General features: G+C 42.3%; 1 protein-coding gene across 5 annotated transcripts in view; it reads right to left on the bottom strand.

Moving 5' to 3' along the window:
* The window catches only part of ARID1B (AT-rich interaction domain 1B), an 835,793-nt gene that overhangs the window by 62,892 nt on the left and 755,914 nt on the right, over positions 1–16,987 (bottom strand). For all 5 annotated transcript variants that reach the window (XM_075203385.1, XM_075203384.1, XM_075203383.1 and 2 more), the window contains one exon: positions 14,174–14,378. In XM_075203385.1, the coding sequence (XP_075059486.1) occupies positions 14,174–14,378 (205 nt within the window). The remainder of the gene's footprint in view (positions 1–14,173; positions 14,379–16,987) is intronic.

Here is a 16,987-nt window from a genome sequence, read left to right on the forward strand (position 1 = left end):
ATATGGTATACCTTCTGCAGGCTGGGCGGCTTTCGCTACCCCATTTACCTCAGTCACACTTTTAAAGGCATGTTCCAAAGTGGCATCATTAAGTTGGTCTCGAGCAAAGTCCTGCAGAGGAAACAAAATTGGTATTGCGGACCAGTCCGTATCCTCACTGACAGGCGGGGTGGGCTCATCTGCGACATCACCGACCAATGCTAGTTTGGACTGTCCATGTTTCCCCACAGTTGGATGCTTTTGTGGAACTCCTGCTATGACTCCCAGGATGGCATTCCGGTTTGGCGGTTCCCAAAGATCGATGTCCAGATGCTGTGGATTCTTAGGCGGTTCCTTTAATACCGGGCCATTCCGACCGTTGCATCAGTTGCCGGCATGTCCGGCCAGATCCGCTCACCGAGGACATCATTAAACAGTGGGAAATCTCGCCCCAAAATGAGTGGATATGGGAGTTTAGGTGCTATGGCAGCTACCACCATAACAGTTTTGCCTTTGAGTGTGACTGGTAGTATTGTTCTTTCATACTCCTCTGTTGTGCCATGTACGCAAAGAACCTTCACTTTGGGCAACCGAGAAGTTATGGTTTCGGGTAAGGCAGAGCTGGAAACCAATGAGAGTTAACTCCCCGAGTCAACCAAGGCCAGAACAAGGTTTTGGTTGATTAGCACAGTCACCCGGAACAAACAAGGACTTCCTGATGTGGGACTCATGGTAAAACAGCTTGGAAACGCAGGCCCAATATGTGCCACGGAAGAGTGCATGGGTTCCTGTAGTTTAGGACACTCTGTCTTAAAGTGGCCTGGCTCACCACATTCAAAACACTTCAGATTAGACAGCTTTGCACCTGGCCCTCTGTCCGTAGCAGTTTTGCCATTGGGCCCTGTGGCAAGGATTGTCAAACCTGGCTTTTGGCGTGGCAGAGGCTTTGCCACAAATGCAGGTTCTTTAGTCATTTGCTGTAGTGCACAAAACCTTTCTACCACGGTGGCAAGCTCTTCATAAGTTTGTGGGTCTGATTGCAGCACCCACCTTTGCAAATCGCGGTTCAGCCCCCGGATGCAGTGATCTATCGCCAGAACTTCAATAATCCGAGAAGGCGAATTCTCCTCAGGCTGCAGCCATTCCTTTAAAATTTTAGAAAGCTCAGACACTTGCGCTCTGACCCGTTTTTCTTTATTATAGCACCATTGGCGATAGCGCTGGGCTCGGCCTGGCCAAGAAACTCCAACGCGAGCCAATATCTCAGACTTTAGGCACAAATAATCAGAGGCCCGTTCATCATCTAGATACATATAAGCTCGCTGAGCTTCACCAGTCAGATATGGCGCCAGTCTCTCAGCCCAATCTTTAGGAGGCCATTTTGCCCTTTTTGCAAGTCTCTCAAAGGACACCAGATATGCTTCTATGTCATCACCTGGCGACATTTTCTGGAGAACAGGACCAAGTGGTTAATTTCTGTCATGTCTCACCTGGTTTAACTCTTCTCTTAAGAGCCTTGTGTTTTCCACCTGTGCCTCGGCAACTCGTAGCATCTGAGCTTGCTGTTGTTGCTGCGCAGCAGCCACATTCACGAGGGTTCTCAGTACTTCCTCCATGTTGAGGTCTGCGCGGGTTTGGTAGCGGAAACTTGCTTCCCGGAGTATCCCACTCCTGACACCACTTGTGGCAAGAGCCCGCTACTGCAGAAGCACACGCGAACAACAACTTCCTTTTTATGGTGCTTTATTGTCAGGATGGTAAATGTTTGACACCGTATACTTGTACAGCACTCATGGAGACCCTAAACACTAGCTATACATAGTCCAGCTCTCTCTCAGGACCAGCCAGCTCACCCAGCATTGGTCTCTCTGAACAAATGAAACAAACAAGCTTTTATACATGATGCTCCTCCCCTAGCCTTAGCTTGATGGACAGGTGACACACCCACCTTCTCTTTAAAAGAAAACACCCATCACTGCCTCTGTTTGCACAACCAGACACGCCCTGTCTGTTTGCTGAGAGGAAGGATTTCAGATCATGTAAGTTTAACCAAATCTAAACTATTGCTTTTCATACATAAGTCTTCACTCTAGGTGCATTACTGCACAAATGTTTTACTCTACTTCCCTGCTTTCTCTGTATATTGCCAGCTAAATGCCTCCTTTTGTTACAATAGATATATATATATATATATATATATATATATATATAGAGAGAGAGAGAGAGAGAGAGAGAGAGAGAGAGAGAGACACACACACACACTTATATTTAATCAGTTCTGCTTGTGTTTATTTCAATACCTTAAAATTGTAGCATCATATAAAATTATTTAGTTCATAATGATAAACTATTTGTTTATGGTCACTGAAGAAAATTAGGTTTAGGTATAGTACAAAGTTACTATCCATTATTTATTTAAAAAAAATAACAGGTTATGCATTGCAATGGGCAGGGAAACCAAACAAACTGATCACAACATAACAAATTAAATATCCATGTACAATTTGAGACTTGGTAGCCTATGTATGTCAGATTTTAGATTTATTAAGACACATTATTTTATGCTCATGTTTGCCTTGTTTTTTTTTTTTTGTTTTTTTTTCAAAGTTTTTATTTTTGAGAGGTCAAATAACAAACAAAACCGATATGCAATGCCAACAAGAGAACAAAAAAAAACCAAAACACATCACATAAAACATATATAAAATCAACAGAATATCGTAAAGAATCAGTGCAACGAGTCAGATTGCGTGTATAATAACTGACCATAGATTTTTTAAGATGTAAAGGAGAGAGCGAAATGCCGCGACAGAGACAGGCATGACGCAGGAAGAGAAGATAAGGGAGACTAGTACAGAGCAGAAAAGGAAAATAAAGAAAAAAGAAACAGAATAAAAGGGGTTCACGAAAAGAGGATGGATGTATGTAGGTGTAGAGTCAAGTGAAAGGGGAGTAAGCCTGAAAAAACGAGAGCCATGGGTTCCATACCTTAGTGAACGATCTTGACGTCCTATTGATGATGCTGGTCATGTATTCCAGGCGCTGGACCTGCCAAACTCTATTAATAAAGGCCCGAAGCGAAGGTGGAGACTGCTGCCTCCAGTCTGCTGCAATTTGGCAGGTAGCTGCCGATAAGATGTGCCTAGCTAGCTTGTTCTGATGTCGAGTCGCCGCGGGCGCTCCCAAGGGCAAGAGAAAAAATTTAGGCTCTAATGGTATCGCTATATGGAGAATCGATTGGATCAGGTGTTTAATCTCGGCCCAAAAGTTTGATAATTTGGGACAAGTCCACCATATATGGATAAAGTTACCCTCATGGGAGCACCCACGCCAACAGCGATCAGAAGAGTCTGGAAGAATTTTATGAATCCGGGAGGGAATGTTGTACCAACGGTACAATACCTTATAAACATTCTCTTTTATTTTAACGCAGATTGAGCTGGAGGCAGCATTCTCATATATCTCCGACCATTCCTCGTTCAAAAGAACTTCACCAATGTCACGTTCCCAGGCCAGTTCGTGCGAGACTCTAAGGTCTGAGGAAGGTGGGGCGAGTTGGTAGTATGACGTAAGGCCTTTCGTAGAGGACGGACGGAGACAGAGATGTTCAAATGTAGTAAGGGGGCGGAAGGAGAGGCGAGTTTTGGCAGTGTGGTGAAAATGGCGGAGCTGGAGGAATTGGTAAAATAATTTAGTGGGAATATTTATTCGCGATTGGATGTCAGAAAACGAGGGGAACACAGCCGTAGAGGTGAGATCGTTTAAGAAACTGACCCCTTGTGAGGTCCAAGAGGATAATGCTTTAGGAATAAGGCCTGGAGCAAAGTCTGAGGAGTTAAAAAAAGGAATTAGGGGAGAGGGATGGGGGGAGAGGCCAAGTCCCAGACCGCCAGGGAATGTGTAATGACCAGATAAAGTGAGACACGTTTTGGTCGACGAGCCCGTGGGAGCCATAGGAGAGTAGATAGGGAAAGCATACCCAGACTCTCAGCCTCAATCTCGACCCAGACCCTGGAGGGAGTTAAACTACACCACAGAACGCATTGAGCAAGCTGAGCGGAGAGGTAATAGCGTCAAAAATCAGGGATTCCCAGACCCCCTCCCCGCGGGGCTCTCTGCAAAAGCTTGAAACTGACTCGGGGGCGCTAACCCGCCCAGATGAATTTAGATACATGAAAATGGAGAAACTTAAAAACGTGGGGGGGGGACCCGGAAGGGGAGGGTTTGAAAAAGGTAAAGGAGTCTAGGGAGTATATTCATCTTGACCGCATTAATACGACCTATCCAGGAGATGTATATCTGCGACCACGAAACAAGATCCGACTTAATTTGAGCAAGAATGCAAGGGAAGTTGGCCTGAAAAAGCTGGTGAAGTTGCTTAGTCAAGTATACCCCAAGATACTTGAGTTTTTGAGGGCGCCAGTTAAATGGGAAAGAACGCTCTAAAGACACCTTGTCTGCTGAGGAAACATAAAAGTCTAAGGGTTAGATTCACTAACAGGCGGGATGCGTGACGGCTTGAAGCATCCAACGGTTTTCCGGTGGGTTTGCATTGCAAACAGCCGGATTTACGAATTGGCGCATTTCATCTTCAATTTGAAGCCGCCGGCGATGTCACGGCGGTTTGTAATGCTCAAAGCCGCCGGCGGCTTTGATTAGACCACTGCACTTTTGCTTTAAATGACGGCGCTTTCGTGTAAAGGCGTTTTTTTTGAAAATTACACCTGTCTCATGGCCTGTTACTATTGCCTATTTTCAAAGTCAGGAGATTTGACATCACAAGCCCTATATAAACCACTGGCCTGACACTTTTTCTTTGATAGGGGTTTGAGGAGTTTTGTGAGAGGAGTTTGGAGGATTGTGGTTTGCTGAGAGTTGGATTGAGTTGGAGTTTGGTGCTTTGGTGTTGCGAATTCTGCTTGAAGTGTGAGTAGTCCTGTGGTATTTTTCTGTTTTGTACTTTTATTTTTTCATTTATTTTCTGTCTTGTATTTTTTGTATTTGACTTGTCCTTTGTCTGTGTTACTTGTGTGTGACTGTGTTGAGAGTGTGTCTGTAGTTAGTGTAGTTTGTTCTTTGTGTTTGTACGTCTTTCTGTGTTTTGTGTATTTCACATTTATTTGTGAATATGTCCAGAGAGAGGAGGGGAGCAGATGCTGAGGAGAGGGAGATGGAGGTTGAGGGGGCAGAGGAGGGAGAGGAAGAGGTTGAGGAGACAGGACAGGGCAGGAAGACAAAAACAGGGAGAAATGTCAGATTCTCCCATGATGAAAATTGTGTGCTGGTGCACACAATTTCATTCCCTGCTTTGAGGTGATCTTAGGGAACCTTGCAGCCCGGACTCCGCTAAGGCGGCGCCACCAATTGTGGGCTAGAGTGTGTGATGCAGTGAATGTGGTGGGGCCACTAAAGCAGACAGTAGCTCACTGCCGCAAAAGATGCTCTGACATCAAAAGGAGACTCAAGGAAAAAATGGCCGCTGAAAGGAGGTCAACCAGAAGAACGGGTGGTGGCCCCCCTCTTCGTATGGAATATACCAGTTACGAGGAGGAGCTGCGCCAGATCATGCCGGCCGAGATTGTTGAGGGCATAAATGTGCAAGACACAGATTCGCCCTCGTTTGGCCAAGTAGTTGGTGAGTTATTTGCCCTTTTTACGCTAACACTATTGAAAATGTGTATTTATTTTAAAAGTGCCTTTTTTATTTTAAAAGTGCCTTTTTTACTCAATCAGTATTTAAAGGCCAAATTTGTTGTTTAGAACTGTTTTATTATTTGCAAACACATTTTTCCAAAAAACTGTATATTTGTAAATTGCTTTTTGCTGCAAATACATTGTATGCTTTTTCTAATACATCCAGATTCGCCAGGACCGCAGTTAAGTCGCAGTCCGAGTCCTACACCTCCACCTTCACTGAGAGATTCGGGCACAGACGAGCAAGCAGGTGCGTGATTTCTGTTTAGGAGAGAAATAATGGAGTTAGTAGATTTTCTGTGCAAATGTTGCTGTCAATGTTATATTTCGTTTCTTTTAGATGGTTTGCAATGAGAACATAGGGCTACATTTACTAAACTGAGATGTTGCCTATAGCAACCAATCAGATTATAACTTTACTTTATTTCTTGCTTTCTACAAAATGACAGATAAAATCTGATTCTGATCTCCACTTTTTCAACCACGCAGTTTAGTCAAAATACCCCAGCATGGACTACACAGAGGGAGTACTAAAATAGTATTAGTTTACCCCAAAGCACGGTCTAGCATCATTTGGCTGACTATATCCTAATATTTGTAGGTAAAAAAACCTTTGCATTTGTAGCCCCCTCAGCCATACATAGTCCAAATGATAATGTGTATTCAAAAGATAAAAAGTGCATCCTTAAGCAGGTAGCATAGGACAAGAAATCAGGAATGCAAACATTGTGAAACAATCTCTAGTCGCAAAAGATTATTCTTTCCTATGCAGTGTCCAGAATGCTATATACAAACATATTATATCCTATATACTTACCGTGATTTTTCATACACTGGACCGTCTTCATATCAGGCACCTCAGCCAGAGTCCCTGCAAATGTCCCCTGAGCCAGAGGATCAAACCATCATCACCCTGGAAACAGTAGATGCCCCTGTGTCTGGCCTCCACGACCTTTCACCTGGGCCTGCAGAACCACCATCATACCAGCAACCTGCACCTCCAAGTATGGACCCAGTCAGAGAAATAGCGCTCTCTATTGGACTTTTCCAGCAGCAGCAAACCACCTTTATGCAGAGTCAAACTAGGCATATGTCACAAATTGCGGCCCAGTTGAGGCAGATACACTGCACCAATAGCCAGATCCCTGCTGCAATAAACCGTCTCGCAAATGCATGGGAACAATCCAATGTGCAGATGGCCCAAATGACTGGGGCTGTGGAGGCCTTACATTCCACAGTTCATGAGGAGAATGCTAATGTGACCCGGCTGGCAGGGCAAATACAGCAGGAACTTATTGCCCGCTTGCCGGCACCTTTTTCTTCTGCCACCACTAGTACTGCTAGTACGCCTAGCAGATCAGCCCAGAGTACTCCTCCAAGGAGAGGTGCTCGCACCAGGGGTGGGCGAGGGAAAGGAGAGAGTGGCTCCAAACAGTGTGATATGCCAGCGAAAAGGCGTCGCTAGCGCAAAAACATTATTATTGGTTAATGTTTTGTTAAGTATGTGTAAGCATTATACTTTATTATTTATTGTGTTCTACTGCAATAAATGCAGTTAAAATTCTATGGTGTCAGTTTTTCTTTTCTGCAAATTAAACAAGAGTATACTGATGTTTTAAGAACTAAGCACTAATTTCACTTACACATTGACCTCTGACTGTCCCTTTCCAGGGATGTTCATATTTACCACATGAGGAGTACACACTATCCTCTTTTTAAAGGTTCCAATTTACAAAACAATTTAAAACAAAAAAACCATTGCACTCACATCAAACACATTTTAGAGCAATAAATGTTTATCCTACTTTAACCAGATTTATCAAGGCACCTGAACCTGGTTTTCAAGAGTCCAAATGTACGTTCTATGACACCTCTAGTGGTTATGTGTGCCTCATTGTATTTATGCTGTGCAGGAGTCTGAGGATGCAGCAGAGGAGTCATGAGCCAGGAGCGACACCCATATCCTGAATCTCCTGCAATAAAAGTAAAATGTTAGCTACCATTTAATTTGGGGATGTTGTACAGCAGTTAACATACGTGAGGCAATTTGAGCAATGATAAGGGATATATAAAACATGATAAGTACATACCCAAAAGCCATCCCTCCGGCATTTCACCACTTTCATATTTGGCATAAAGGGAAGACTGTCTCAGGATAAAGGCATCATGACATGACCCAGCATAGCCTGCAACAACACTCATTATACGCTGGTTAGCATCGCACACAACCTGCACATTCAGGGAGTGGTAATGATGGCGATTAACAAAAACCTCTGCCCTGTGGTGAGGTGGTCTCAGGGCAATATGAGTGCAATCTATTGCACCCATTACATTAGAGATACCTGCGACCCTATAGAAAGCTCCCTTGAGCTCATGCCACTGTGACTCCTGGCTGGGGAAGCTGATATATCTAGGGCACACTCTTTTAAGGGCACCTAAGACCTGTTCAAAATGCCTGGAAAATGTCGGCTACGTTATGCCAATCACTCTGGAGGACACAGATTGAAAGGAACCTGTTGCCAAAAAGTGAACTGCACACAGTAGTTTGTGTAGTCCTGACACTGCATTAGAGCGGCTGGTTGTAGGCTCCAAATCATCCTTCACTTGCTCATACAGTGCCATGAGGTTAGTACGATTGAGCCGAAACATTTGTACTACCTCCACATCAGCCAAAGACTCCAGATTCAAACGCACTGGAAATGCACGTGGAGTGCGGGGTCTTTGCAGGCTCCGCGGAACAGATGCCAACTGCTGTTCATCCTCCTCCTCCTGGCGCCTTTCTGCCTCCATCAGATAAAAAGCAGCAAACATACACTGGCAAGAATCAGAGCCGGATTAACAATAGGGCTAAAGGGGCTACAGCCCAGGGGCCTCGGGCAGCTGGGGGGCCCACCGGCATTCATCGGGCCGGGGGCGTCCCCGCCCCCTTGCTCAGACTGACACCTGTTCAAGGAGAATGGCAGGCAGCTAACAGCAAATGTTATACTGTTAGCTGCCTGCTGTCACTGTAGGACTTATGTGACGCACAGTAATCTCCTTACTGAGGAGATCTCGTGAGAGTGAGACTATGAGTCATAGTCTCACTCTCACAAGATCTCCTCAGTAAGGAGTTTACTGCGCGCCGCGTAAGTCCTACAGGGAGTGGAACAACGGACGGAGGTAAGCTCTGGGGGGGTGGCTCATGGCTGGGGGGGGGCTCATGGGGGGGGGACAGTACCCTTAGCCCGGGGGCCTCCCTTCCCTTAATCCAACCCTGGCAAAAATGCACCACATTACCTGCAAAAGCCATTCTCCAACAAACCCACACCTGACAAATAATGAGGGGCCCTTTTTGTAAGCATCATGATTAACTGCTGGCCAATAGACTGTGATTGTCTGTGATTTCTTCAGCCAGAAAAAACATTTTTCACATTTGAATTGAATTCGCATTAAATTAAGGGTTAACTATGTAATGAAACATTGTGCATCCTAATTTCTTTGAGGCAACAGTATTAAAGTGGATTTGTTCTAAGGAAAAAACAACTAGAAAAGAAATGCTGAAATGAGATTTTACTATGCAATCACACTGGGTGAAAAAAAAATCCAAAAACACATAACAGTACCCTGAAATTTCATGACACTTTGGCCATTTTCTATACACAGTCCTAATGGATCATTGGACATGAAATAGGCCTTTCTCTTATGGTCTGATTGGCAAAATATCTGAAACATCACACTGTTTGAACCATCACGCCGCTCACAAGCAGCGCTTTCATTTTGGTCTTTTGAATGGCTGTTTTCCGGCGGCTTTATAAACCCCCTAATAGTAAATCCGGCTGTTTGTATGTTGAACATTGTTGAAACCGTCATGGCGCTTTATACAGAGGCGGGTTTGAAAACATCATTTCTGGTCGTTTGGACGGCGGGTTTAGCGTTAGTAAATCCGGCGATGGCTAAACCGCCGCCAAACCCGCCGAAAGTCGGCGGGTTTACAAACACGCCTGATAGTAAATCTAGCCCTAAGACTTCTGGTTTGTCAGTGTTAACTTTATATCCCGAGAAGTGGCCATAGAGATTTAATTCGTCTACAAGAGGAGAAACGGAAAGATTTGGGTTAGCAATAGTTAACAAGGCGTCATCCGCATATAGTGCTATCTTATGAGAAGAACTACCCACCGGGATGCCTAATAACGGCTGGTTAGCCCGGATTCTAGCTGCTAATGGCTCTATGATAAGGGCAAAAATGAGCGGAGAGAGGGGGCAGCCCTGCCGTGTGCCATTGGCGATAGTGAAGGGGACCGATGTCAGACCATTTGCAGAGACTGTGGCCGACGGGGAGCGGTACAAGGCCGAAAAGGCAGTCATAAATTTGCCAGTGAAACCCATCGCTCCCAGCACCCCAACCATAAACGATCAGGAGATGCGGTCGAACGCCTTTTCAACATCTAGTGACATAAGGAGGGAGGGGAGCTTACCCCTGTGAATTGTATGGATAAGGTCGATTGTTCTCCTAGTGTTGTCCGGGGCTTGACGCCCTGGGATAAATCCCACCTGGTTGGGATGGATGAGGGAAGGGAGGAGGGGAATCAATCTGGAGGCCAAGATTTTTGCATATATTTAAGGTCCACATTGAGTAGGGAAATTGGTCTATAGCTAGAGCAGAGAGTAGGGTCCTTCCCTGGCTTTGGAATGACAATAATGTTAGCTCTGGTTGTGGCTGCATCAAACGTGGCACCATCCAAGATCTCATTAAAAAAAAATGTCAAATGGGCCTAGTACTGGAGCGAATTTCTTATAATATTGTGGGGTGAAACCGTCAGGGCCTGGAGCTGAAGAGGGTTTCAGGAATTTAATAGCCACCAAAACCTCGGTCAGGGTAATGTGAGATGGAGTGAGCCTAGGAAGGGGGTAGCGGCTAGATATTCGTCTAGAGACGGCACCATATGAGCTCTTTGAAGGGGGGGGGGGGCTAAGTTATAAAGGGAGGAATAAAATTCCTGAAACGTCTGGACTATCTCCTTAGGGCCGTATGTAACTCTGCTCGCTTGTGAGTCGTAAATTTTATCGATGTGACCTAAAGCCATCTTCTTACGAAGCTTTCTGGCTAGCACAGAATCTGCTTTGTCAGCTTTATCGTAGTACCGTTGCTGTAATTTCTGCATAGTAATAGCAGCCCTACGGGAGAGAAGGGTGTTAAGTTGACCTTTCAACGAGGTGATCTGGGTGAGCAAAGCAGGGTCATGAAGAGACTGGTGTTGGGAAAGAAGAGAGGCCAATCTACGCTCTAAACAAGAAATCTCTTCTGCAGCTTTTTTCCTAGAGGCCGCAGTCAGGCTAATCAAATGACCACGTATAGTGGCTTTGTGTGCCTCCCAAATAATGCCTGGGGAGACATCTATAGCAGAATTATCTTGGAAATAATTGGGAATTGAGTTATTGAGGTCTAAGAGGGTCATCTGATTGAGCAGGAGAGAGTCATCTAAGCGCCACTTTCCCTGGGGTGGTGATGTTTTGAGGAGGTCTAGAATAATGAACACCCCCGAGTGGTCAGTCCATGAGAGTGGGGTGATGCCCGCCTGAGTCACATTGGGAGTGAGTGCATGGGATACATGTATCATGTCTATGCGGGAGTACAAATGGTGAGGGGCAGAATAATGGGTGTAATCCCTAGCGTCTGAATTACAGAGTCGCCAGGAGTCATACATGCGATGATGAGAGAGCAGTTTGGCTAGTGATGTAGATTCTACTGAAATGGGAGAGCCCCGCCGGGAAGAAGAGGGGGAAGGATCATGTTTGTCTTGTTTTATTAAAACTAAATATGTGTCCTACCCACACAAAATATATAATAGCAAAATAATAATTCAAAAGTAAAATTTTTGATATGTCTAGAGCAACATACTGGGATGTTGAACTTATAATCAACCTAAATAAAAAAGAGCTTTTTGATGAACACAGGAAAGTAGTAACATAAGTTATACATATATGTAAGCAATGTTACATAGATACATAATTAAAAGTATTCCAATTAAATAAAAAAAGACTAAACAAAACCATCAGTGTGACAGTTGCAAATTTAACCTCAGGTACCCCAAAATGGCAATTGGATAAATTCCTTGCATCAATCAACCCCTTCATGCCATCTACTCATTATAGCTACATATACTATTATTTTGAAGAAAGTCATCCAAATGCAGATTCAGCAAGTCTGTTACTGAATCATCTCCTCATGTGGTAAGATATTCAATGTCTTAACTACCCTTAAAGCAAAGAGCCCCTGCTAATGGTGAAAGAATATTTATATTATTTGTAATTGATGCATACATGCCTACATTTGGGACCTCCACCTTGAAAGATGGAGGGAAGGTCCAAAGGGCAAGTGTGGGTCCATGGATATTTTCATCAGAAGCCTCCCTGTTCGGCCTTTTTAAAAGGAAAGGCAGAAACAGTCAGAGTGGCTGACTCTCCTGGGAATCCAGAAGGACTTTCCCAAATACGGGAGTCTCCAGGAAGATCTAGGTGAGTGAGCAAGTATGATTTGATTACTCTTTCACCTCTACATTGTCTTTGGTACAAAGAAATTGTTAGACAATTCTTTGTCTTGACAGTTTATAAATGTATACATACTAATAAGTTCATGTCTAAAGCAGCTTCTTTTGTTCCAAAATCAAGTTTTTCTAATATCTCTATAAAAGCGCACAGTGAAGCAGTAACAGAGCTGTCTGGCTAATCGGTGTGACCACAGATCAATAGGGAACCACTGGACGACTTCCTATTGGTCAGGGGTTGTGTTGGTCCAGGCAGTTTGCTCAGCAAACCCTGGGCTAAATTATTTTTACAATCTGCCCATACCTATGGTACACCACTGATAACTTTAGCCACTATGAATATATTATATTTCTAACTACCCTGGTTAATATCCTGCAATATGTTCTCTAGTTTTCCACCTTTTTTATTAGATTTGTTTTCTGTGCGAAATACCAACACGTTTTAATATTCTCCCTTTTTTCTGTTGTATGAAACCAATACCTGTCACATACATTTAGACCTTCATGAGTATACCGTCACTGGCTTCCAATAGCGTCTGCCTAGCTCAAAAGTGTAACATCATATTCACCTTACACTTTTACATTAATTCATGCACTGTAATGTTTGTGGGTTAAGACTGCAATATGTGCTTTATGATGTATGAACACATATAAAAAATAGCAACTATGCATCGATTTATACCCTTAATGGCCACTACTGTATATGCCCCAGATATAATTTGCTTAAATCCCACTAAAGAGCCACTGTGGCACAAATTGCTGAAAAAGTTAATGCTAGCTATGATAGAAAAGTATTAGAACACACAATGCATCACAGCTTGCTGCACATGGGGCTGCTTAGGAGCAGACCGGTCAGAGTGCCCTTGCTGACCCTGTCCACTGCCGAAACCGCCTACAATGGGCACATAAGCGAAAGAGCTGGACCATAGAGCATGAAAAAAGGTGGCCTGGTCTGATGAATCACGCTTTCTTTTACATCATGTGGGTGTCCGGATGCATGTGCGTCATTTACCTGGAGAAGAGATGGCACCAAGGTGCACTATGGGAAGAAGGGAAGCCGGTGGAGGCAAGGTGATGCTCTGGCCAATGTTCTGCTGGAAAACCTTAGGTCTTGGCATTCATGTGGATGTTACTTTGACACATACCACCTACCTAAACATTGCTACAGACCAAATACAGCCCTTTATGGCAAAGGTATTCTCTGAATGCAGGGGGCTCTTTCAGCAGGGTAATGTGCCCTGCCACATTGCATGAATTGTTCAGGAATGGTTTAAGGAACATGATAAAGAGTTCAATGTGTTGACTTGGTCTTCAAATTCCCTTGATCTCAATCCGATAGAGCATCTGTGGGATGTGCTGGAAAAAAAGTCTGAGTCATGGAGACCCCACCTCGCAACTTACAAGACTTTAAGGATCTGGTGCTAATGTCTTGGTGCCAGATACCACAGGACACCTTCAAGCCTTAAAACGTCAAAGCTGTTTTGGTGGCACGAGGGGGACCTACACAATATTAGTCAGGTGGTTTTAATGTTATGGCTGATCAGTGTAGATTGTACATGGTTAAAAAACCCAAATCATCTTTTTTCTAACATGATTAAAGTAACATCTATATTTATGTTTAAGTATTTTAAATAATCTTTGTATAATGATTGCTCTTTAATCAAGTGTTATATTTAAACAATTCAATATCAAGTATACCTTTTCTGATGCAGACTCCTATGTTAATTGCATTTACAAAGCCTTTAATGAAATTTGTAGGTGAGCAAAACAATTTCTGCATTTTGTAAATGTAAATTGTAAATTCATGATGAGCAGTAGCAAAAAAACAAAACAAAAAAATATTCACCCTATAACAGGCAAAGTTCAACTTGGATTGACTTATGATAGCACTTTAGAATTTAAATATTGCTTTCATACTGTATCACATATATGCTATGAAATAATCTTTTTCACAGGATGTAATTTCTTACACTTACCAGGAGATGGCGGCTGAATCTTAGGTTGTTTCTTAGACTCTCCAGGATTAAAGATCTCTGGAGGGGGCTCCTCCCCTCTTTCAATCTTGCATTCAAAGGCAAACAGGTACTGTATATACTGCTTTTTCAAGGAGCTTGCAGCACTGCTGGAAGTGCCAACATTCAGATTTGTCGCCAGTTCTCGCCACTTCTTGTTTTTATTAACCTACAATAAAAAGCATGTCATTGTTTAGTAAATTATTTTTTATTCAGCAGTGGGGTTAGGGAGAAAAAGCACACATTTTATTCTTTGCTTTATCTTCCTATGTTTTTTTTTTGTTTTTTTTAAATGTGCCTCTTAACTAACGCTCATTACTCCCACTCAGCAATGCAAAGCCGGCACTTCCAGTTATAAAGCCAGTAAAGAACCTGCTGATAGCAACATAAAAATGGTTGGAGGCTTCTACACATCGCATACCATAATGCTAAGCTCATTTTAGAAGGGATGTGCGGCACAGAGCTGACAGTTTGGATCTAGCCAATACACTAAAGCATGTGCGCGCTCCTGTTTCAATTAAAAAGGACTTGCTGCTAAGAACTCATTTAAATACCAATAAAAATAACAGCAACTGTGTTATTCCACAATTTAGTGTAATTGTGGGAGCTGTAAATGTGGAAAGAAAACATGGTTATTTTGTAGAGGCTCCAACGGGATCAGCTGATATTACTATACCTCTAGATAGCCTGACATTTCTATACCAATTTGGGGTTAATTCCAAATGTGGATATAGAAAAAAATGATCATATACAGCGCTTCATATAACTGCAGCAGGAGAGTGGCCTTCAGAAACTGTACATAAGTTTAAAATAGATATAATAGAAATAAGGAGAAAGACACTATTAGTTCCCAATCTAACAAACAGTGTAGTAGGACAATAAATGAGTCTCTCATTTATAGGTTGTATCGTAATACCATAATGAAATGTAGAAACTTCATAACTTCAGGATATTTAATCCCCACAATCAACCAATTATTATGATGTTGACTATCATATTGAATATAGAAATTGGTATCTGTTGCTTTACGATAGCTTTTTGTCTGAATGGTGTTGTTATTTATATAAATTTAAAGTACCTGCTACATGAACACGGGCTTACACTAATTGTAAGTTTATTTTTGATTGTGGGGATTAAATATCCTGAAGTTATGAAATTTCTACATTTCATTATGGTATTACGATACTACCTATAAAGGAGAGACTAATTTATTGTCCTACTACACTGTTTGTTAGATTGGGAAGTAATAGCGCAGAAAGTGTCTTTCTCCTTATTTCTGTTAATTCCAAATGTGCAGCTCACATGGAACACCTATGTTTTTCACCAGCATTATGAACACATGAAAACAGGAAGACAAACACATGAATAATTGAATAAATGATCTCATGTGGGGCTGTTTCAGAGGGACATTTTATCATATTTACTATATGAGTGTAAGTAAGAAAGCATGAATAAACACATTTTGAAAGCCTGCATCTCTAGAGTTGTTTCTGTATGTTCAACAAAATTCAACCAGCTTGCAAGCGTGAATGGACCCTATAGAGCCCCATAACAAAAGTGTGAATGGACACAACTGTGATAAACCTTCAGTGTTCTCAGGAAAATACAGGTTCAAGAAAATCTTTTAAACACATTCCTACGTGAGCAACATAGTTATTCTTAGTAAGTTTTCATTGATGCGATTTTAACAAATTCTGAATATGATAATTATTACTAAATAAGCTGGAAAATGTACTTGTGCAGATTTGTTGACTTAACACACATGTACATGTTTTTGTTCATATATTGAGTTGTTTTTATATGTATAGTCCTATTTTTATACTTATTCATTATGTTGTTCTATTTTATTAGTATTCCCATTAATTTGGTGTGTCAGTGGGAGAGGAAAAAATAATGAAAAGCATTTAAATTGATATTCATTTTTCTAAATACTATGAAAACCATTATTGTCATAATAATATAAAAGTAGATGTATTAAAAGGTTATGTATATCGATGTCAGATTTCAGTGCTGTTATGTTGTTTAAAACTAGTAACTTGTTTTGATTCAACATGTAATAATTTACAAATACACAAGATTTGGTAATTGAAAATTCCTTTTATTAAGAACTATATACATATTTTCTGTGGAAAGGAAAAAGACCGTAGGATACAAAAGATCTCAAATTTGATTATCTGGTGATTAATTAATGAGGCTTAAGATATTTAAGACAAGCCTTGACTGGAGTATGTCCTTACCTCTGATGAAATCACCTACCGGTGATGAAACGCGTTAAGTGGGATAAGCCAACACTATCTTGTGCGGCTTCTGTCTTGCGGCTACAGGTCCAAGCGCATTATATCTTCAACATCGTTTAAATTACATTCAAGATCTTATCCGCAATTGGAACAGCTAACTCTGGAGGTTTGGGACTCAACTTACGGCAGTGCCGCAGCGCACTGTCTTCCTTCTGAAGGACGTGATCACTCTGTGGTGGAATTCGCTGGAGACCAGGAGAAGACCGTATGGTAAAAGGTAATTATATGCAGTACATTCTTGCTAAATCCTGAATGTTTATTCATTGAGTCCTATCGGAAGGGATCACAGTAATTCCTGGCAGATTTGCCGTTGCAGAGATTTATCTTCTTTGGATGCATACGGACTTATCTATATAGAAGGAAACCGTTCTTAACTAATTATAAGCGAACCTGTACAGACTTGGGTATGCACTTTTGTATGAACTTAGGGGCATATTTAACAAATCACGGTAGTGCACTATTGTGCACTTACCATGGAATT

Source organism: Mixophyes fleayi, chromosome 3, assembly GCF_038048845.1.
Source record: "Mixophyes fleayi isolate aMixFle1 chromosome 3, aMixFle1.hap1, whole genome shotgun sequence".
Classification (NCBI taxonomy): Eukaryota; Metazoa; Chordata; class Amphibia; order Anura; family Limnodynastidae; genus Mixophyes; species Mixophyes fleayi.